The 24,700-nt window shown below is 34.2% G+C and overlaps 3 protein-coding genes across 3 annotated transcripts; 2 read left to right on the top strand and 1 right to left on the bottom strand.

The window, feature by feature from the left end:
• Positions 1-1,244: 1,244 nt before the first annotated feature.
• LOC144544854 (Cyclophilin-like peptidyl-prolyl cis-trans isomerase family protein) lies at positions 1,245-4,490 on the top strand. The gene is made up of 7 exons (XM_078293393.1): positions 1,245-1,585; positions 2,514-2,537; positions 2,843-2,930; positions 3,036-3,128; positions 3,554-3,586; positions 3,736-3,792; positions 4,118-4,490. Exons 1-7 carry the CDS (start codon positions 1,365-1,367, stop codon positions 4,226-4,228), a joined length of 627 nt encoding a protein of 208 aa, XP_078149519.1. The 5' UTR covers positions 1,245-1,364; the 3' UTR covers positions 4,229-4,490.
• A 781-nt stretch (positions 4,491-5,271) lies between these two features.
• On the bottom strand, positions 5,272-7,630 carry MTACP-1 (mitochondrial acyl carrier protein 1). Its single transcript, XM_078293388.1, has 2 exons — positions 7,273-7,630; positions 5,272-5,657 (listed from the first exon to the last, which is right to left on the bottom strand). The coding sequence occupies exons 1-2, from the start codon at positions 7,486-7,488 to the stop codon at positions 5,481-5,483; spliced, it is 393 nt and encodes a 130-aa protein (XP_078149514.1). The 5' UTR covers positions 7,489-7,630; the 3' UTR covers positions 5,272-5,480.
• A 6,500-nt stretch (positions 7,631-14,130) lies between these two features.
• On the top strand, positions 14,131-16,550 carry LOC144544837 (transcription factor bHLH106-like). Its single transcript, XM_078293381.1, has 2 exons — positions 14,131-14,520; positions 15,876-16,550. The coding sequence occupies exons 1-2, from the start codon at positions 14,248-14,250 to the stop codon at positions 16,341-16,343; spliced, it is 741 nt and encodes a 246-aa protein (XP_078149507.1). The 5' UTR covers positions 14,131-14,247; the 3' UTR covers positions 16,344-16,550.
• The last annotated feature ends 8,150 nt before the right edge of the window (positions 16,551-24,700 follow it).

Here is a 24,700-nt window from a genome sequence, read left to right as displayed (position 1 = left end):
ATAAATAAATATATTAAACACGAGTAAAACTAGGGTGTTCTTAAGTTCACCAAGCCTCTTGATACTCAAGTCTAAAATCCGCCTGATGCATTAAAATGAATGCATTAAAAAAAATGAATGCATTAAAAAAATGAATGCATTAATTTTGCATAGAGTCAAGTGGTAAAAAAAAGGTTAAAAAAATGAATGCATTAAAATTAATTTATTAACCTTCTAATTTTGATCGCTTGACTTTATACTAAATTAATTCGAATATTTAAAATTTTCACATGTAGATGCATCACTCGTAAGGTAGGCGGATTTCAACTGTTCGAATTCTTCATTTGAAGCTGATTCGATGGATTTTAGACTTGAGTTCACCAGGGACTTGGTGAACTTAAGAACACCCTAGTTCTACTCATTAAACACGTCATATATGTAATATCATAAAATATAATAATTATAATTTTTTATCTCATAATTTAAAAATATAAATTATTAATCAAATAAAAACAATATAGGATGTTGTAAATCAATTTTTTTTCATAAATTATTAACTAAATAAACTATATAAAATGTTGAGTAAATTAATTTTATCTAAATTATTAAATAAATATTGTAAAATTAATATAATAGAAATATAATTATATAGTTATACAATATATAAAATTGATTATATATATATATATACCGGATATGAAATAGTATTTATTCATAATTTTGTTTTACTAAGTTCATAAAAAAAACATTTACTTGTGTTCTTATTAGTCATCAACAAAACAAAAATATTTTACTCTTATCGAATACCATACAAATATTCGTATGTGAATTTAGTTAACCCATCTCCTGCGAACTCCAAACCAATGTTGTAAATAGTAATATGCGTTCATCGGACAGACGTGATACTGTTACTTTATCGGTATGCAACTGATTAATTAAAATTTTGTAGATAATTTTGTATTTTTATTAAAGTTATGTGCATAATTGTATATACTTATAATTATTAAAAATGATTAATTTATCAAACAAATTTATTTCAACTTAATTTTATTGTTAATTAATAAAATTTTATAAAATTTGATTTAAAAATATTTAAATAATATAAGACAAAATATAATATATATAGCAGATAAATATAGAAAACAAAGTAATAAAAATGATCAACTAATTTACAGAGACGGAAGGATTTGTTAACCGCCAGCGCCAAGGCGTCACTAATGGGCCATTAGTCGGACTGAACTACTGAAGGGCTGTTTTCACCTGCACAGCTCCAAACAACCCAAACCAAACCCTTGGCTTTTCTCGTTTTCTTCCTTTGGTTTTTTTTTTTCCCTCTCTCGCCTCTCTCTTCTCTCGAACTCTCTTTCCACTCTTTCGCTCCAACAATGACATCCACCCCTCCCTCCACCGCAACCACCACGGGAGTGGCTTCCATGGCGCCACCGGTTCCATCTGCGCCTCCGGTAGTGGTGGAGTGGCATCAAAGGCCTACGAACCCTAAAAACCCAATAGTGTTCTTTGATGTGACGATCGGGTCTATTCCAGCTGGTCGAATCAAGATGGAGCTCTTTGCTGATATTGCTCCCAAAACTGCCGAGAACTTCAGGTCGCGTTTATGCCCCCCCCCCAGAAAACCTTTATATTTACGCAGTTTTGTTCTAGCTTATGTGTGTAAATACGGAAAGGATTCTGTCTCTTTTAGGCACTTGAATTTTTTTTGTTCATGCTTAATGCATACTGCCTGTACTGTAACCTGTTTTAGAAAAAAAAAATGGAGGTTGCTAAACTTGGCCAAATATCACTGGCCACAAAAATTTGTTTTTTCTTCCACAACCACAAGCAGCTCAAATTTTAGCTGTTCCAATAATCTTGTTGTTGCTTCTCTATCCAAAACAAAAGGAGTGCTGATCAACAAAATGCTGTCCACATCAGCCAAAAATGATGTCCGCATTACTGCACCATTGTTTGTTTTGGATGGATCGTTTCATTGGAACAAAATCAAAGTTCGATGATCAATTTGTGATATTTGACAAACTTAGTGACCTCGTATGAACATTAAATTAAGAAGGTAACTCGTGCATTTTACAAATGTTGCATATTTCTCATTGTACATGCTTCTGTAATTCTTCACATTTATTCATGTGATGGTACTTGCAAAATTATCATTAGTTCTTTATTTGTCTGCACACCTCAAATCTCAAATCTATTACATTGGTTAGAAATTAGAAAACAATTATGCATCATATTGCAGCCTTCTCTATTTGATGATACTTTTACTTTAGTACTGGTTAATTTGTCTGTGTTGTTGCTTTTTCACATATGTTGATTTTTTGCCTAAGTGTTATGGTTTTCTAGGAAAATGTAGTGGCTTGTAGTTTTGTACTTTATGGCGTAGAGGATGTTGTCACGGGCTCCTATCTAAATGACTTTGGAAATGTTTACCTTGTCTCTATGTAAATTAGATGTAACCTTTGTACTCCCTTATTCATTGAATCTGATGGTTATAAATTTTGTTTTTCTCCCTTTTGCCACAGGCAGTTCTGCACAGGCGAGTATAGGTAATCATTTTACACTCTAGCTCATCCGGTTATACTATTTCAGCTATCTTTCTGGGAGATTATTTGCATGAAAATGTAGATTCATTGGTAAAATTGAAAAATAAATTGATAAAGCTTCACTTTCAAGCAAGAATTAACCAACCTGTACTGTATCGAGCCTGCCCCGTATTTATTTTACTAGGCTCTGTATGTTCTTTTTTTGGCCGGTGATCAACTCTGTAGCCATGAATTTTATGAAACTATCATTGAAACTTTGAAGTGAGAAGCTACCAGATATAGTTACACAATGGTCATCTCTTTTTCAGGAAAGGGGGTTTGCCTGTTGGTTACAAGGGGTGCCAGTTTCACCGAGTAATCAAAGATTTCATGGTTCAAACTGGTGATTTTGTTAAGGTCTCTCTCATACTTTATCTATCAGCCTTCAATTTTTTCATAGTTTCTCTATTTCCCCGAAGGTCGAATCTATATCTTTTAGCCTAAAACATGAAAACTTTTCAGGGTGATGGCAGTGGATGTCAGAGCATTTATGGAAGTAAATTTGATGATGAAAATTTTGTGGCGAAGCATACTGGGCCTGGCTTGCTTTCTATGGTATGTATTTGAACTTACTTTTTCCCCAATGAATTACTTTAAATTCTTTATTTTTTCAAGCTTCCTCACCATGATGGAGGGCTCCAGTGTCATCAACTGCCATAACCTCTCTTTTACACTTATATTTCAAAATTGAAAGTCCAAATGTCAGATCCATATTGTTGATTTTTTTTTCTACGAAAGATTGGTCCACTTAAAATTTTATCACTTCTGAATTTCTTTTATACAAGATTAAGAGACCAAAAGTTAATACGCTTAATTAATCTATCACAGTTAAACTAGGATCGTTTATTTTAGGGACTCAATTTTGTTTGAAACAAACTAAAAAAATTATAAAATTTTACATAGTCACATCTCTCGTAAAATCTCATTTAGAAGTATGTGCTGAATTTTTTTTAACTAGTTTCTTGTTTCTTCATTTGCAGGCAAACAGTGGGCCTAACACCAATGGATGTCAGGTTAGTACAATCTATTATCATATGAAGGTGTTTGTTGTGTTAATCTCTAATTACTATCATATAACGGTAAATTGATGTCACATAAAGCTCTTTGATTTAACAGAATTTAATTATTTTTCATCTATTTTGTTCCTTTACTGTGGTTGCAGTTTTTCATAACATGTGCAAAGTGTGACTGGCTTGATAATAAGCATGTTGTTGTTGGGGTGAGTTCCATATTTTTATTTCATTCACAGTTTTCCGAAGATAAGAAATTTACTACGTCTTACCAGCTGTCATCCGTATACTGCGACAGTACGAATTTTGTTTGTGATACAAGCACAAACCTAGTTTTTTAAGCTTAGCTTGACCCATGTGTGTTTAAGACACCAGTTCAGACTAAACAAGCCAATTGTATTGGTCCAGTATGCAACCTCTTCATACCAGTAATTTTTAATCCTGGGATCTGACAGGGTCAATGCAAAAATTGAATGGAAATAACTTCTGAATTATTATCGTATAGATTTTTCATTGATCATCTGTCTTATACAGAGGGTGCTGGGAGAGAGCCTCTTGGTTGTGCGAAAGATAGAGAATGTTGCAACTGGGCCCAACAACAAGCCCAAGCTAGTGTGTTCTATAGCTGAATGTGGTGAGATGTAGAAATTTGTTACTGTTACTGATTTAATGTAACCGGGTAAACTTTATGGTAGTAAAGATGATGGTGGTGTATTAATTGGAATTCCAAGTGCTTTCTCATTGTCTTCTGATTCATTTGGGATGTATTGCAACTAGATCTAGGTATTGATTATCAAATGTGGAGCAGAGAAAGGTAATGGTTTTTTTTAAAAGTGATGGGAGAATGTAGTTCAATTTTTACTTATTAAACAGCATAAAATTGCAAAAGAAAACAATTTGATTTTTTATTTTGCGTCTAGTCTATTGAGAAGTGAAACTTAAAACTTGCTTAGACATACTAAGACTTGAACATTCACGCTCTGTTGTTCTATAGTAGATTTTAGAGATTAAAATTTGAACTTTTTTTTGTAGTATGAAGAACAAAGAATACTTGAGGTAAAAAGAAGTGATGATTTGGGGAACCAAAAAATTATGATACCAGCGTATCTTTTGTTGTAGGCGAATTTTCACTCTGTACCAGGGGTGCAAACGGATACTGATACAGATATGGTTTGAATTTTAATTATCTGTATCCGAATAGTAAATATATACCACCATATAGTTTAATATATATTATGAAAATATTTATGTATATATTTATGAATATTTGATATCCAATCCATATCCGAACGTATTCATCTAATATCCGAACCATATCCGTATCCTAAAATAAATGCAGATACAGATATGGTTTTACCACTATCCGCTCAGTATCCCATCTGCTTGCACCTTTACTCTGTTCAGACATACATCGGCTGCTATCGTGTAATATATATAATCAAGGCCGCTAAATGCAGTTGGTCATGATTATTGATTCATGAAAAGAAGGGTCAAGAGAGAGACACACAGCACGGGCATTGCGTGAAGTTTATTCGTGTATCTAGTATGCTTATTATAGATTAATTAAGAGCCCTAAGGCTAAAGGGATCAACATCAATGTAAAGGAGGCTAAAGGGCCTTAAATTGTTAAAAATAAAACTTGTTCAAAAATAGCACCAAGATATGTGAAGAAAATTTCTAAGCAAGCCAACAAAACAGAAACGACATTCTTATATGCAGCTTTCAATCCCAAAACAGGTAGCTGTAAGCAGACCAAAAAGGTACTCTGTAAACATACAGGTAATTATTCCATTGACACTATTCCATGCCTGGAGAAATTCAACAATGTCATAAGCTGGAAATTAAAGAAATAAACAAAAACTAAGGAAAAGTGAGGAGCATCTACTGTTGAATCAGATCACATGGCCATTGGGTGGTTAGCTATGTATTCAATTGCGAGAGGGCAAGAATCTATCTTATCAGCCTCCATGTCAGGTATTTCGAGCTTGAACTCTTCTTCTAAGGCAATCACTATCTCTACAGTGTCAAGGCTGTCAAGCCCTAGGTCCTTCTGGAAATGCACATGTGGGGTCACCTGAAGAAGGCAGAGGATTATTAATAACTTAATAATATATCAATAAGGCAATGCTCGTATACAGTAACTGCTATACAGGCTACTTGTGACAGATTTTAGTTTTGACTTATTATGTTTTTGTTATATTTCTTTTTGTTTTAATCTTAGCTCTTAAGAGCATTGAAAACTATGATGATGTTGTTAATTATTTACACAAATGGAATAATCTTGTCATAAACAATTAATTTCTAATATTTGTTCAGAGTACCTTTAAGTCAAGTTATAATGTTAATACTAGTTAATTGAAGTAGTAGCATAAATCAAAATTAGCCTTTTACAGCCACCAAACATGTTTCTGCTCAGACGCCACACACTTCCCATTTAAACCATTTTGTAAGGATAGTATGTAAACTAGACAACTAAATAGTTGCATATAAAGCCATGGAAAAACTGCAAAACCAGGGTATTAGCCATAGCACAGGCCAAATTTTCATTCACAGAAACTCATACTGTCATCCAAACAAAATTGCAAATTGGTTCACTGATAGACTAAGGGAAATTTTCAGTATCTGGAAAAAGAAAAATGCTACTTGTAAAAGAAGGAAATCTTCCTTTCATGCCCCTAGCAAAAAATAAAATATACAAATCCATGAAAAGCAAAAATGCTAACTACAGCCCTCTAGAATATAAGAAATATAATCAGCAGACAATATTTCTCACCGAAGTCTTCAAGAAATAGCCAAGCTGCCCCTCCATTCTTCACCATTTATCTAGAGATAAGTGAGGAAGGAATATTTTTGAAAAGGATCAAATGCCCACTATTTAGGTTTCCCATCTTTGCCCGTTTCTATTTTAAACTTATACATATGAAATCTAAATTGCAAATGGTAAATTCAAATCCTTAAGCTTGTTCTAAATCAAGAGATTGATCTTATAAAAAAAACTTGACATTTTACAACTGTTAATACTAATGATTTACTCTGACATGTTTAGTCAACAGTTTAGTTTGCTATTTGAAGTTTGAAGTTTCAATTCTGAGTTGATAAAACAAAACAAGAGAATGGGCAATGATGAAGCACCGAAATAGAGGGCATCTGTTCCCTCCTCATTGCCGAATCTATTGAGTGAAACTGTAAAAGGACCAGTGGGTAGGTTGGCAGATGATAATTAATATGTGTAACAGAGGCAAAGCAGATATTGTGTCTCATGCGTTACTGGGAGTAGAACATAAATATTCAGCGAAGGATAGCATTTGATAGACCTTGTACTTTGACAAACTAAATATTGTTTCATATAATATGTTCCTCTCAACTGAAAGCAGAAATAGTAAATTAAAAACTCAGGCAGTGATAGGCATCAGGCAATCTTTTAAATTTGGTATGCAACCAAAGACTTCTGTTTTGATAAAAGTGGGTATCCTCCCACTGACTTCATTGAAATCAAAGAGCCAAAACAACAATAGTACCAAACAACTGGTACTATGTTGCAGGACGAATATTAATTCGATAATCAGCTCAAGTTTGAGCACAAAGCAGTATTATTTCGAAATAATCAGCTCTGCAACAAATAACAAATTCATCCAATTTATCTGCAACGAATAAAAGAATGGAAGTAGGAACTACGGTTTTCTCCATACCTTGGACGGATCGACCTTAGGGAAGCACTTGACGACATCAAGTACACGCTCAACGACCTCCTCGTGTGTCAGGTGCTCGTCTCCGTGCGAAGACATGGATCGGATCCGGTTCATGAGGGAGGACAGAATCGGAGCCGACCGGTCCATGGTCAGAGATTGCGCCTGGGCTGGGATTCGAAGGTGGCGAAGGATCGCTGGTCTCAGTGCGGCCGCCATTATCTCTCTCTCTCGCTTACAAGCAGGATATAGCTGGTTATTTTTAATGGGGTTCTGAAGGAATGAGACTACGGACTGGAGAAGAGGAAGAGAAAGTGGTGTACGATGAACATGGTCTACAGAGTCGGTGATACTGATATACCATCATTTCGAATGTTCTCCTTGCTCCATCCGATTATAGTCGAATCTATTCAATCTACGTATAATGTGAATTCCAGCTCGGCCCATTCAGCCTGCTATTCCGGTACTGAATTCCAGATTACTTTTAGAAGCAAGGCCCAACCTAGCGACGTGTCCCAATATTAAACAAAGAATAGCTCGGAATAACTCGCTAATTCCAAATTCAGAATAGCCGCTAATCCAATATTTCAGAGAATAGCAGAATAGCAGCTAACCCGAGCTATTTCTTGTATTGAGAATAACGTTTTTTTTACCTAAACGTGAAATAGTGAGAATAGCTCGCTAAGAATAACAGTTATTCCTAAAATTAGCGTTATTTGTGTGTCATCCAAACTTACTCTTTGAGAAAAGTCCTCTTCTTCTTTTTCGCAATTATTGTTTTGGAAAAAGACTTTGTTCTTGTGGGGGCAAATCGTCCGAATTTTGCCCAGTACATTAGTACGATCTTGACACATATAAAAAGATAAATTCTATATTTGAAACTCAGCAAATTTTGGCGATTCAAAATCAAGAATTTTGACAGGAGCGCCGCGATCGAAAAAAAGAATCCGGTCATAGAGCGAAATGATTAAGATATTAGAGTGATTAAGATAAGATTAAAATATTAAAATAGTATAGAAAATTTTATTATATTGAAATAGTAGATTTAGAAATTATAGTCATTTAATTTTTATCAATAAAATTTTTAAATAGACATTTAAAGACACTAATTTAAAAAAAAATGAATCGTATATAAATTTTAAAATAAATAAAGTGTCCTCTATATCGAATAACATTGGGCGATAGTTAGAAATTTCATGTACTTGATCATGTTGCCTTTTATTATATAGGATTTTAGTGTTAAATTTTTATTATGTCCAAAATTTACTTGTTTATAATATCCTTCATAAAAAATTATTATAGTTAAAATTTAGGGAGCAACTAGCTATTTTTTCGTAACCTTCCCTCATTTTTTATCCAAATCATTAACTACTTGAGTAACTACTAACTATCTTGGGGACCACTTACTATTTGAGTACCGTCTAATATTTGAAAGATTTTACAACTCGTGCGCGCAGGTATTCATATATAATACATCAAGTATTTATAACTAAGATATCAAGTATTTAAAAAAAAATGAAAACATCACTCACTCATCTTTTACACGTTTTTAGAAATGTTTTTTTTTCTTTGTTCAATCTAACCAATATTTTTAATGATTTGTGAGAAATTTTACAAATCTAAAACCACGAATGTCTGCTACACAATTTTCTCTTTCAAATGAGATCCATGATGACATACTTTTAAGTTGTCTTATGCACAAGTATTTATACCTCATTATACAAATATTCATACCTCATCGAGTGTAAATAGTTCATGTATTCAAGAATATTACAAGCATATGTGCATAACTCGATTAATTTTACGAGAGTAGCTGAATAGTATTCAACATTGCTTTATTGCTTTCTAGTTCAATTTTATTTTTTGGAAATGTAAAATAGTTGCCACATGTTTCACTGTCGAAACAAAAGTAATAGAGTGAGTCTATGGTACTATGCATATTACGATTTGTTACTGTGCTACGGCTCTATATTCGAGTTTTCAAATCCTAACGGTCGATCCGAACCGTTCATCTTGTTCTCCATATTAATATGTGTTTGGAGACCAAATTTTACATTTTTTGAAATTCTTTTACTATTTTTTTAGATTTATTGAAAATCACTGTTTTTGGATGGTCCAGAATTTTCAGATCAAGTGATTTTCTAAATATCTAAAAAAAAATAGTAAAAAATTTTCAAAAAATGTAAAATTTGGTCTCCAAACACATATTAATATGGAGAACAAGATGAACGGTTCGGATCGACTGTTAAGATTTGAAAACTCGAATATAGAGCCGTAGCACGGTAACAACCCGTGATATGCATAGTACCATAGACTCACTCAAAGTAATATATCAAATGTTACAAATCATGTAATTGAAATGTCACAAAAAAATATATATTTAAAAGAAATAAAACATACTTCATTGAAGTATTCATACGCATATGTTGTAGTATCCATACATAAGATATCAAGTATTTGTTAGTTTGTAATAATCTAGAAGTCAATGATACGATAAATTATCATAAAGCTTTGTTCATGAATTGAATGTTTATTTATATATCATTTTGTTGCCTTGAGTATTATTGAATTTATGGATCATTTCGAGTTCATGACTGAAATTGTGAAACTCCATAATATAGATGATATATACTCTTAAAAGGTCACTGACCAAGGTAATTAGCAGGAACACTAATTACCGTGATAAGGTTAGTATGTGGATTAAAAGATGGTTAAGTTTTACAAACCACCTGACACGAGATGTCATTTTAATCACATAGATACATGTTCTAGAAACATGGTATTTGACAGACCCCGAATGAAACATTAAATAGAATTGTGTTCGTGTCATTTATGTTTTCATTCAGTGTCACGTTCTACAGTATGAGGTATTTATCGTTCCCACTAAGAAATATATATGTGTGAGTGTTATCTAACGCTGTCCGTAAAAAGCAGTCATAACGGTAGCATTTCGATATATATAGCTTAGCTGAGGAAGTGATAGTTTACCAAGAATACTATTTGTCCCTCGTATCTCTATACGAGCTATAGCATCACTGGGCCCCTTGATAGAGTAAGATTATCTGCTAGCGGTATAATTACAAGAGTAATTATATTTGATAATCTGCTCAAGATCAAGAAAAGATTAAGTTAGCAAGGATGACACACATCTACCTTGAAACTAATCTGATAGCTATGAGACAGAAGAACAGACACAAGTAAATTGTTTACTGGATCGTGATATTGTACAGTACAGCATCATCTGTGTAATTGGATGGTCATGATGTGTTGCCAGATGCCACCCATGACTAACAGAAGTTAAAACAGTTTTAACTCTGTTTACCAACATAACACAGATCCTATTGGGTCACACCATATAGGAGCTACTCGGAGAATCTTACTGATTAATTATAAATTGATTATAATTAATATTAAGATGGTTATAATTAATTATACGTGTTATAATTAAATTATAAATGTTATGTAAAAATAACAAGCAAAAACATTGGTTAATTTATAAACGTGTATGACACGTTGTATAAAAGTTAACCGGTTAATTTATAAATGTGCATGACACATTGTATAAATTATCGAAACAACAAATAACCGCAAGAAAAATATATATAATTATTCAGAATAATTATACGAATATTATTTGTGTTCGGGCCGAGGGCATTCGAGTCTTTTCAGATTCGTCCTTATCCGCATGACACGTCATCGATCCTATCCAGATGACACGTCATCGATACCGAAACAAATAACCGAAAGAAAAATATATATATAATTGTTCAGAATAATTATACGAATATTATTTGTGTTCGGGCCGAGGGCATTCGGGTCTTTTCAGATTCGTGCTTATCCGCATGACACGTCATTGATCCTATCCAGATGACATGTCATCAATCCTATCCACAAGGGCAAAATGGTCATTTCACACCTATGCCACCTTGCATGTGTAGAAGCATGGAGAAGAATGTGGAAGGGTGTGGAAGGGGTATTTTGGTCATTTCACATATAAAAGGATGAGGTGTCAATGGCATATCTTGTAAATAGGCCGAACTTGGAGGGCATTTTGGTCTTTTGCAACCGAATCTAAACACTATAAATAGGGGTGGAGGGGTAGAGAGAGAAAGATATATTCACATATAGATATATATATATTCACATATATACATATGCACATTCACATGTATCTTTTCGTGCAGAAACGAATCAGTATTTTCTCTCTTTCTCGGTTTCTCTCCCAAATAGTGTTTCGGTTGAGAAAAGAAAGTTATACGTAGTTGACGTATAATCTTGCGGATTGTTGTGGAGAATATTTACGGGATCGATGAATAGTGTTTTACCGAATTTAGCGGTATGTCAGTTTTGCATATTGATGAAACTGAGCAACCGAAAATTCGTGTTTACGGGTTTTCGTCTTTTCCCCGTGAATAGTGTTTTTGCATAATTCCGTGGTTTACGGTATTTCTGGCAGAAGAAATAAACCGCTCTCCGGTTAGTCCTGGTGGATAACCGATAGAGGTATCACACGTGTGATACTCCGAGTCGATTCCTTCCCTGGTGAGGCTCTACTCGCTCGGTCTGCATTCCAACTGTGATTTGGAAACAAGGTATAAATATGTTATATTAATCTATTTAATTTGTAAGTAGATTAAAGTTTTAGAAATCAATCATGGAGTAGATCTGTAAAAGGATTAAATTGGGTTTTGATGCCAAAGGAATACTGAAGGTGGACCGCCTTGGAAAGTTTCCTGACATACCCCGTTTAATCCTGAGCTTAAGTTGGCCGTAGAAATTTTTGTTCTACGGTCATTCCGCAACTTAAGCCTAAAAGGGGTTTTGGTTATACCACCCCGAAACCCCAACAGTATTCATACATATACGTTAAAATATTCATACCTAAGATATCAAATATTCATTCATACATGTTGAAGTATTCATACATAAGACATCAAGTATTCATTCATACACCTCTATTTTTTTTTTTAAATTATGTCATTTCTTAGTACTTGGTACGCACTGGCCTAATTCACCATTAATGAAGTTTTGTTCTTTGCAAACAAACTAGTTACTTCATGATGAAGAGGAACATAGACACGAAACGGATTAATGGCATCCACAGAGACATAATTAGTATTCAAGTATTCATTCATACACGTTGAACACAAAATGAATTATACTACTTCTGACCCGACGGAGGCGTGCTTGATTAGGATGGAGTGGTGGATAATCTATGACAGAATGTCCGCTGGAGCAGGAGCAGCAGGCATAGATGGTAAAGAGGAGGTAGAGGGGGGAGAGGGAGGAAATTTATCGATGGAAAAACAGAGGCAGAGGTGGGAGAGGGAGGCAGATGTGGAGGTGAAATGGGAGAGGAAGGCGGTGGTGGAGGTGGAGGTGGGAGAGGCGGAGGTAGGAGAGGGAGGCGGAGTTGGGAGAGGCGAAGAGGGGAGAGGGAGGCAAAGACAGAGGCAGAGATGGGCGGTACTGGAGGTGGAGGTGGAAGAGGAAGGGAGAGAGGGGAAGAAATAAAGATAGTTAGAATTAATAATTATAGTTAGAAAAAAAAGCTAGCTAGTTGGTAAAAAAAAATGAGAGAAAAATAGATGAAAAAATATTATCCTAAAATTTAATTTATTTAGAAATATATATTATTATCAAAGCAAAGTCCAAGCGATAATCATAATATTTTTATTTATTTTTATTCAAACTGCTCCTCACATTATTTAATTTGATTCAATCTAATTTTTCCATGCAAATTTGTCTAATTGAGTAGTTATGTCAGCTAGTCTCATCTCTCTTTCAACCCTCAATTAAGAGGTGTCTTCATATGCAAAATGCAAAAAAAAAAAAAACTCATTGAGATTTCAGATTTATAATTATTTTGGTTGGAATTTGAATAACTCGGGTTCAAATTGTGTCGGATTTTGAAGTCAGTCAAATTCCAACTCTGTTGGATCTCGATCTATCTGGGTTTCAGGTCGGTTAAGTTCAAGATCTGGTCAACTAGGTATGATGTTTGAGTTATTATTGCGATAAATATATTATTGAATAATAATTTAGTTCTTTGTGGATTAAATTCGAGTTGTCGAGGTGTCATGTCAAATGAATCGGGCTATGATTTTCAGTTATAATTGGATTTAATTTGAGGTTGAAGTTCGCATCACAATTTGGATTCAAATCTAATAATATTTAATAAACATACGTGTACATCGAGCTCAGGTCGAATTCAAACATTGACTTACATATAGATTATCTGATTCGAATTCATATAAATCATGAGGATTATTTTCAATTGAATCTCAAGTTGCCACCTCTCCATATATTCTCATCATTTACCTTAGGGTTTCATATTAATTAATTTAAAGGAAGATTTATAGTGATGTGCTCGTAGAAGCTTTTAAAATAAACAACTTCCTCGTAAAAATATCATAATATGTAATATCCTCATAAAAATTTCACATTTCTTTATATGAAAATTTTCAAATACTGTACATTAGAGAGAACAGAATTGAAATGAGTTTCATTTCAAAAAAGAAGAAAAGAAAAGAAAAAGAATTGAAATGAGTACCAAATATAATCACTGGACGCCTATACAATGATCCGTTAAGCACAGCCCATAACAGAACGCCACGTTAATTACGTGCATCAAGAGAAGGCCCAGAGACATCAAAAGAAGGCCTAGAGACATCCAATGGAATAGCAGACTCCTTTCCTTGGTCACAAAAGATCCAGAGCGTCTCTTCCCGTGCTCAGAGTTGCACTCATGAACTCATGCACCTCAGACCCTCTCTCTCTGTCGCGCGATCCACGCGCGTTAACGTGGGCCCCTTCTTGCACCATCTTATTTCTCTCGATTTATCCCCTCCTCGTTAGACTATCTTATCCATCACTTCACCAGTTCACCTCCCATCCCCCCTTTCTCTCTCTCTCTCTCTCTCTCCTATCAAATCCATTCCTTCTATTCTGAAAACCTAATTTACCTAACATTCAGCTATGCAAAACCTATCCCTACATGGCGGTGGCCAAGACAGGCTTCGATCTCCAATCCCACCCAATCTCCCTGCCTACTTCATGGCATCTTTATACCACCACCCCATGTCATCACTCGACCAGTACCCAGGGGCCACGTCAGCCAGCCCAGTGCAAGATCCAGTGGACCGAGCGCTACTGGCCTCGAGAAATCACCGTGAGGCAGAGAAGCGCCGCCGTGAGAGGATCAAATCCCATCTTGATAGGTTGCGAACTGTCCTTGCTTGTGATCCAAAGGTTGTTCTAATTTTCGTAATTATTAATTATTATTACATGGTACTTAACTTTTTTGTAAAGAGAAATAAGTATCAAATAATCATTATATATATGAAGACCAAATTTAAATTCACTACTTGTAATTTTGCACCAACATAATATTCGTTTTAACAAGACTTTAGATACGCATACAATGTATACGTGAGCAAAATATTCTCAGTGTTGTTTAGTTGCTTATAATATATTTTGTATATGTTTCAGTGAACCTCAAATGTCTCTTATTACCAACAACATTTTGATTCAGCCTTCGATTCGTTTGTATCTCTTTTCTTTCTTGTAAAGATTCTCTCATAGCTAGGTTTTACTTTCTTTGCTAGATTCATGATATATAGTTTGCTTCTTCACATGGTAATTAAAACCTGATTTTACAACTGTCTCGTTAAAAAGCAAGCTACGATACTTTAACAGTTGATCGATATATAGTTTGTCCTCCATTGTTAGTTTTGATCTGATTTTTTTTTTGTATTTTCTTCTGACAGTTGTACTTTTTTTTCTTACTCTCATCGTCAAAAGAAGTTAATTTTGCTTTTAGCTTTTATTTGAAAAGGGTTCCTTTGCTAGGACTCCGGTCCCCAGTTAAATTCTTGAATATTTGCCTCACCTCTCCTCAATAAAACGAAAAGAGAGGAACATTTTGCCTCAGAAATTACGAACTGAATACCTGTGTGATCGATCTGATGGTTTTTATTTTTCTATACAAGGTTTAACTCTGACAGTTTTTGAATTCGTCTTTTCTATTGACTTGTTTTTTTGACATGTTGTTTTGCAGCTTTTAGGTTATTCTAAGGGTCTATATATCCCCATTGTTTCTCGTTAGTTAAATTAATCTTTATTGAAGATATATGAAATTTCTGTTTCTTGATAATAATTCATGATATAAACATGATCAAAATATTAAAAACAAATGTTAAACATGATTTAACATTCCCTTGTTCCTGATAACCTTTTTTCTTACTATATATATACAAGATACACTTTTGCACTAATTTGATGTTACTAACAGATGGTCCTCCATAGAATTTATTTTCTTTTTTCTAGCTTTCACACTCTATGGGTACCCTTTTACTTTGCAAGTTTCGGTTTATATTCACTGCAAGAGAAATTTTATAGAACATTGAAATTAGCAATAGCAGTTATATATATATACTTATATATCCTTTGAGGTCAATGCAAACCAATCTTCTTGGTTATTTTCATGTCCATGTTTCTGAAAAGTAAAGAAGTTAATCAATATAAAAACACTACTCTAGGAATTTAAATTACCATTAGAATTATTTCTTATCACTGAACCTCTACCATTTTCATTATCTCTACAGATAGACAAGGCCTCCTTACTAGCTAAAGCAGTCGAAAGAGTAAGAGATCTGAAACAGCTCACTGCCACCATCCCGAAGAACCAGAACTTTCCGAGTGAACATGATGAAATTGTAGTTCTCCCTTCTACCTCTGACTCTAGCAGTACTGCCAGCACAGTCCCGACAATTTTTGAAGCATCAGTCTGTTGTGACGATCGGGCTGACCTACTTCCTGAATTAATCGAGACATTACATGGTCTAAGAATGAGAACACTACGAGCCGAGATTGCGACATTAGGGGGTAGGGTTAGGAGTGTGTTGCTTGTTGCTAGAGAGAGAGGAGATAACGAAGAGAGAGATGAGGATGAGGTGCCGGTAGGCAGTGGTGAGTGTTTGAGGGATGCACTTAGGGCACTTGTTGACCGGCAAATGGCCACCGCTTCTGATCGGCCAAAAAGGAGGAGGATGGTGGATATGAGTTTGGCCTAGCTAGCTAGTCAGTGTAATTTGATTACATTGACTGTTTTAAGTTGTCTACATGCTTTGCATTGGTAATTTTGCTTGCATAAGCTTATGAATTTTTGTGTGGTGTGCAATTTAGATTATATTTCTGGAATTTTAAAATTAGGGTTAAGACATGTTGAGTCGAAGAACGAGTGTAAGGAGTGTTTTGTCTTAAAGTACCGTTCCTGTTACGTACAATAAAAAGACGAAGTAAAATAGCTCGTGTTTTGAGTAAATATGGGTATGTTCAAATGATTTAATCGATTTGTACTGAGAAAAGATGTTTCTTGTAAAATTGTTCAATTAATGGTGGCTTCTAAATGGCTGATTTTCCTGTATTTAACTTTTTTTTCACGAGCACCGCTAGAGCTCTTAAATCATCTCCAATTAGAGACCGAATCGTCTGCCCTCCGGGGTGCAAGAAATTCCTGCCCCCAGAGTCACTGCAGGATGAAACCGGTTACTGTTTAAGGATTTAACTATTGTTACTGTTTTTAAATGGGGCCCCACTCGCAGAGACTCTGGGAGCAGGAATTTCCTGCATGCCCCCGGAGGGCAGACGATTCGGTCTCCTCCAATTAATGAATGAACAATAAGTTTTATATATAATTTGTAAACCTTCCACGTGAATTTTCCCGCCCTTAGTTATTGGTACTATATACATATATTTTATTTCTCTGGACTGTATTGATTATTTTTGTCAGTTTCTTGTGAAGGGAAAGTTAAACTGATCCTTCATGTACAAATATGATGTACGAGGTAAAATTAATGATAGGCGCCTTACTTTTAACAAATTAACCTTTAGCAAGTGAAATAAATTTATGCGATTTAAATACAAAATTACTTTTGAAGGATTGGTAGTGGTGAACTGGATGAAGTACTATTAAATCAAAAGATCTATGATTGTTCTTATATCCTGTGTTAGCTAATGAAATAGTGAGGGTAAAAAGCGTCAAAAGTTAAATAATCAAATACCTCCTAGAGACGCATAATTAAATGACTTTGAATATGCAATGGAAAAGCGGTTCATAATTATTGATCAATATTTCATGAATTGACAGTTGCAATAAATTTAATAATTTATATATCTCGGCCCGCGCAAAATAACAGTAAGGTTGGTGCAATTGTAGTTTGAACTTTAATTAATTCCTTTAGCTTTTTCAAAAAACAAAAAAAAACTTTTTTTAGCTTTGTTAATCGCTTAATCCATTCGAACACTCATTCCTTAGCAAGGATTAACAATCCCTCCTTTGTTCTCCTTTTGTCCAAAATCTTAATCCCTGCCTGGGCCTTAATAAGGAGCCTCTGCTCCTAGATTAAGCTCCATTAGCTAGCACCCGTCTATGGATTAAGCCAACCAAACATGAGATTCTTAACGCAGATTAAAACTTAATCCTGCTTTTGTTGCTAAACAGCCCCAAACGTTACTGTTGATTCCTGAAACAAGTACACACGGGCAACTAAAATATATTCTTGGGAACCTTTATTTCATGCATGTTTAATTTCTTTGGGAAGAGAATATTTGTTTTAGCTTTTACCCTTTTTGTGATAATGTGCTTTTACTGCTTTGTCCACTTGGAAGCTATAGAAATACATACAAAGTTACAAATCGATGCTGTCTTTGTTAAAGGCCTCAGTTTTTGTAGAATGATGTGTGATGAGTGCAGAAGGCATGTGTGGTGTATGAAAAGGAGACATGTTTTTGTAGCTTGGGGTAGCTTTTGTTGGTACCTAGTTTCTTTTTGTTGTGTTGTTGCTCCTCTTTTGAGAGGTTAAATCTTCACATCTGATGGGCCTTCCTTGGGCAAAAGCAAAGCAGTACTTTCAAGGGGACAAAGGTAGAAATTTACAAGGCTCTAGCACTTGTAAAGACTCCCTTGCTACAATCCTATTTATAGCTTTTTGAATAAGGGTTTGCTCAAAAAGATGTGTTAAAAGCATATCAGTTTCTCAGGCTTTCATTAAGAAAGAACCTTTCACTCCATGGAAATAATTTATTTAATTATTGTTTACTTCCTATGAAAAATTATAGTTTCTTGTTAAATAACTTAATTTGCTATTCATACTACTAACCTTAAAAAAAAGTTGATGCATTATTATTATTTATTTATTCAATTCGCATGGCAATGCCCCAATGCGCCTACCGGCGTGAATTACCAAAACAAAATTTCCTTTCTTTGTACCGTTCTATGGTACCATCACTGTTATATTTAATTTTGTATACCCATTTGCATCCAACTGGTTTTTTTATCTTTTGGCAAGGTTGTAATAACTCATGTATTATTTTTTTCTAATGCCCTAAGTTCTTCTTTCATTGCTTTACACCATATTGGTTGGTTTAATACCTCCTTGAAGCTAACTCCCATGCTACTCAATGGTAAAAATTACCGGTTATGGTCCAAAGGGGCAATAATTTCTCTCAAAGGAAAAGGCAAATACGGGCACATTACAGGCGACAAGAAAAAATCAGCAATTAACAAACCCATAAGAATGGGAGATTCATGACAACCTGATAATGTCATGGCTCCTAAACTCCATGGAGCCCCAAATCAGTGAACTTTTCATGATTTGTGCTGAAACTTCAGCAAAGCTGTGGACCGAGATCCAAAAAATGTACGGTAAACAAAATAATTTCGCCCATATTTTTCAAATCAAACACGATACTACTCAAATTAAACAGAACCAGAGATCAATCACACAATACTTTGGGGGAAATGAAAGCAAAATGGGATGAATCCACCAACCAGATACCATAGATCCAGAAAAAATCAGAGAAAGAAAAAACCAAGATAGAACCTTTCAATTTTTGGCAAACCTGGACCCGAGCTATGAGCAAGTCCAAACCCAAATCCTTCTTGGAACCAACCTTCCTCCTCTTGAATCCATTGTTGCAACCCTAGAACAAGAAGAATCAAGGAGAAGCGCCATGAACACCGACACTCAATCCGGCGACCAGCCAGAGGGCCAAGCTTTTGGTGCATTCACCAAGACTCAAAACCCTAACTCGCAAAAGGGCAAGAACCAACAATTCAGCAGTAACGAGAAGTGTGATAATTGCAAGAAAGTTGGGCATACAAAGGAGAGATGCTGGTTTTTACATCCGCATCTTCGGCCGAAGAAGTGGAAAGGGGGAGGTGGTGATCGGACTGAAGAAAGAAGGAAGGGGGAGAGCGACAAAGGAGGGTACGTGGGTTTAGTGACTTAAGGCCCCTTCAGCGCATGCGTCTCACAGACAAAAACGGGTCCGGGTCTAGGCGAACCAAATCCATCAAATGGCTCGGATTCAATGCGGCAGTTGATGGAGCAGCTATCTGTGATGCTTGCCAAACAGAACAATAATTCATGTGGTATTGCTTTAAATTCAGTTAAATTTTCATCCAATAATCAATTAATTATAGACACTGGTGCTACTGACCATATGATATGCAATAGGGATATTTTCGTGACCTTAGAAATGTTGAATCATGACCAATATATCTTAGTTGCTAATGGAACTAAAGTACCCATTACCGGTATAGGAACCATTAATCTCTTCTCAAAAAATATTAAAAATGTGTTATATATAAAATCTTTTACAACAAATTTAATTTCAGTAAGTAAAATTACAAAAGAATTTAATTGTGATGTTTTGTTTTAAAAAATAAATGTTAAATTTCAGGACCAAACAACCAAGATGACGATTGGTGAGGGTTTCTATGACAATGGGCTCTATTTTTTGAATTATCAAAAACATAATTTTTGCGCTACAAGGGAGAATAGTGAAAATAGTTTATGGCACAAAAGACTTGGACATCCGTCTGATAGAATTTTGAATTCTTATTTAAATTTTCCTTTAAATAATTGTGTTAATTGTGATGTATGCAAATTAGCCAAACAAACTAGGCTTCCTTTTTCATTATCAACTAGTCAAAGTAAAGTTCCTTTTGAATTAATACATTCTGATGTATGGGGACCAGCTCCTACTAAATCTTATAATGACTATAGATATTTTGTTATATTTATTGATGATTTTTCTCGTGCTACTTGGTTATATTTACTTAAATCAAAAAGTTAAGTTTTTCTATATTTTCAAGAATTTGTTAGTTTAATAGAAAATTAAAATTTTTAGATCTGATAATGGCATAGAATTTGTAAATAATAATTTCACACATTTTTTTAAAAATAAAGGAATCTTACATCAAACAACTTGCATAAATACACCTGAACAAAATGGAGTATCAGAAAGGAAAAATAGACACCTATTAGAAATGACAAGAGCACTTTTATTTCAAATGAATGTTCCAAGACAATATTGGTCGGATGCAATACTCACAGCCACATATTTAATTAATAGACTCCTTAGCGTTAGATTAAAAAATAAAAGCCCATTAGAAATTCTGTACCAAAGAAAAATTAATATTGACCACCTAAGAGTCTTTGGTTGTGTTTGTTTTATTTACAAAAAAAGAAGAGATAAATTTGATTCTACATCTACTGAAGGTGTTTTTCTAGGTTACTCAACACACAAAAAAGGATATAAATGTTATGATCCAATAAATAAAAAATTGTATATCTCAAGAGATGTTATTTTTAATGAAAATGGAACTTATTTTTCAAAAGAAGAGATTAGTGGGTCCGGTACCAATAGTCAAGATAGTATAGTATTACCAAACGACCATACCCAATACCTCATAGTCATAACTGAAGGTGAAAATAGAGATGAAATAAGTGAGCAAGAAGAAATTGAAGACAATGACATTAACAATGATAATAATGAGAATGAGGAAGAAATGGTTAGCAATAACAATGAGAATGAGGAAGAAATAAGTGTAAGAAGGTCATCAAGGGAAACCCAACCATCCACAAGACTTAGAGATTTTGTGACATATAAGGTAACATATCCTATTCAAGATTTCATTTCTTATAACAAAATTTCAACTAATTATAAAAGTTTTTTGAGTTCTCTATCCAAGGAAGAAGAACCTAGAAACCTTCAAGAAGCATTAAACCAACCAGTATAGTGTAAAGCAATGAAAGAAGAACTTAGGGCGTTAGAAAAAAAAATAATACATGGGTTATTACAACCTTGCCAAAAGATAAAAAACCAGTTGGATGCAAATGTGTATACAAAATTAAATATAACAGTGATGGCACCATAGAACGGTACAAAGCTAGTTTAGTGGCAAAATGATATACACAAACCTATGGAATTGACTATCATGAGACATTTGCTCATGTTGCCAAAATGAACACAGTTAGGATTTTATTTTCAATAGCAACTAATAATGGTTGGAAACTCTACCAAATGGATGTTAAGAATGTTTTTCTTCAAGGAACACTTGAAGAAGAAGTTTATATGAACCTACCACCCGGTCATGAGAGAGAAAAAGATCCTAATCTTGTTTGCAGGTTAAAAAAAATCAATATATGGATTAAAGCAATCTCCAAGGGCATGGTATGGAAAACTAAGTTTTTTTTCTTAAATCATGTGGTTTTAAAGTTAGTAGTGCTGATAACTCCCTTTTTACTAAACATAATTGTGGGAACATTACAATTGTGTTAGTTTATGTAGATGACATAATAGTTACTGGAAATAATGAAAAAGAAATTAATACAGTAAAAAATCAACTAAAGAATAACTTTGACATTAAGGATTTAGGTTTACTAAAATTTCTTAGGTATAGAAGTAGCTCATTCAAAAAGGGGCTTGTTCATTTCTCAAAGAAAATATACATTGGACCTTCTTAAGGAAACAGGTAAATTAGGTTCGAAACCAGCCTCAACACCTATTGAAAATAAGTGTAAACTTAATACTGAAGATGGAGAACCATTAGATGACATAAACCAATTTCAAAGACTTGTAGGAAAATTAATATATCTAACAGTAACTAGACCAGACATCTCATATTTGGTAAGTCAAATTAGTAAATTTATGCACTCACCAAGAACACCTCATTTAGATGCAGTTAATAGAATTTTAAGATACTTAAAAGGATCACCTGGAAAAGGAATATGGATGAAAAATAACAACTCTAATGAGATATGTGGCTATTCCGATACAAATTGGGCAGGAAGCTTTGATAGAAAATCAACTACAGGCTTTTGCACATTTGTTGGTGGAAACTTAGTTACATGGAAGAGCAAGAAGCAGAATGTTGTAGCAAGATCAAGAGCAGAAGCGGAATATCGAGCTATGGCATCAACTGCGAGTGAACTGACTTGGATTAGACAAGTTTTAGCCGATTTGAATATTACAAATCATGAACATATGAAAATGTTTTGTGATAATCAAGCGGCTAGACACATTGCTTCTAATCCAGTCTTTCATGAAAGAACCAAACACATGGTAGTCGACTGTCATTTTATAAGGAAAAAAATTCAAGCGAAAGAAATTGAAACACCATATGTTAAAAGTGAAGATCAACTTGCTGATGTCTTCACCAAGGGATTAGATCCGAGACCATTTCAAGATATTACAAGCAAGTTAGAATTGATCGACATTTACAATCCTAACTTGAGGGGGAGTGTTGAGAAATAGGAGATATGCCTCAGAGAATCATCATAGGCATATTTGGGAAGAAATATACTAGCTTAAATAATATAGCCGTTAGGTTATATTTAGTACCTAGTATAATCCCAGTAATTAGGCAACAATCCACAAGAATCCAGCAATTTGTATTTTAGGAAAATAGCCAACGGCTAATAGGATTTCATGTTATAAATACTCATGTATACTCTGCCTTGTAAATCAGAACAAATTAATATAATTTATTCCTCATTTCAAAAAACTTCACTTAGTGTTATGAATATTATATATATATATATATATATATATATATTCTTTTGCTTCAGCAGATAGCCAACGAACTAAAATCGGACGGCTCAAATAGACAATTTTTAGTACGCCGATTCTGAATTCTGATCATTATTAATTCCATTTTGATCTAGTTGCTTTAATTTATTTAAGATCAGATAGAGGATCATCATCCATCCAATGGCTCTTATTTAGGTGGCAACGGAGGTATGAATGCAGCAGACAAAGGTTAACTTTTCTTTTCTGCTATTCTGCTCCTGTTGTTTTGATCCTTTGCTTGCTTGGTTTTGCTTTCTGAATTCTGACCAGGAATCGTACTGGCCTTGGTCTGCACTTGTTCTGAGTCTTTCTGACTCTTAAGCAATTCATTGCTTTCCTGTTTTATTAAGTTACCATTTCACTCTCTCAGTCATACATACAACAGTTCTTCCGAGCCTTCTGTTTCTCAGATTTGGTATTCCCACTTTTTAGTTTCCAGCTACTAAAATGGTATTAATTTAATAACATTAATTTGTTACAAACCAACAACTTTAGAAACTTTAATTATTTGGCGCTCAGCAGATATATTTCGATTGTATACAAGACAGGAGCCGCAGGACACTTAATTACCCTTTGTACATGTTTTCCCATTTTTCATGTGGAAATATAACAAGGAAAGAAAGAGGGGGTGTGGTATGTTTTGGCGGCCTAATCATTTCTGTTATTTTCTTTAATTAAAACTATTATATGCTATGTGGTGATGAGTAGAGACTACGTGGGCTAGGTACAAAGCGTGCGCGCAGGCGATCAATTGCTCCAATATACACATATGATTTGCCAGGACCACTCTTGCTTTTTCTCGGTTTGACCCCCTACGTCAAAAGAGATGAGCAGATTAATTGGAATGTTAAATTCAGATCCCCTGTGTCCGACATGGATTTATTATTAGGTGTTGCGAGTTATTAAAGTGAGTATTGGATATGCAATATTATTTTTTAGAGAGCTAATAACTACCTGCGCTACAATATTTGTATTGTACCCGCATCATAATTACCATTTGTGGACTATAAAAACTCCTGCACTGGATTTTTTTTTCTTCTAAAATATTAATACTTATGTAATAAAACATTTATAACTATGCACGGACGTGCTTATACATATGAGCTGAAAAACTTTTACGTAAATAATTATCTTCTCAATCAAATCTCTCAAACATACCCGCACCATAAATAACTGTGGGGGACCACTCAAATTAGATGGTGGGGCATACACGTTTTTAGATGTAATTTTTTTTTCCGTTCAATCTCGTCCATATTTCTGACAAAATTTTGTGAATCTAAAACCACAAAATATCTTCTATGCAATTTTATCTTTCAAATTAGATCCATGATGACTTACTTTCAGACTCGTTGTTATACAAGTATTTACAGTTCGTCGTACAAGTATTTATAGCTCGTCGTGTAATTATTTATAAGTCATAACTATATTTACAAAAAAAAAATTTATATATGACACTAAATTACATCTAAAGGTATTAATATCAAGTACGAAAGTACTTATACCTATACAC

This window comes from Carex rostrata, chromosome 2 (genome assembly GCF_964058835.1).
Source record: "Carex rostrata chromosome 2, lpCarRost1.2, whole genome shotgun sequence".
Lineage (NCBI taxonomy): Eukaryota > Viridiplantae > Streptophyta > Magnoliopsida > Poales > Cyperaceae > Carex > Carex rostrata.
The sequence above is the reverse complement of the archived record's forward strand: the minus strand, read 5'-3'. Positions and strand labels throughout refer to the sequence as shown.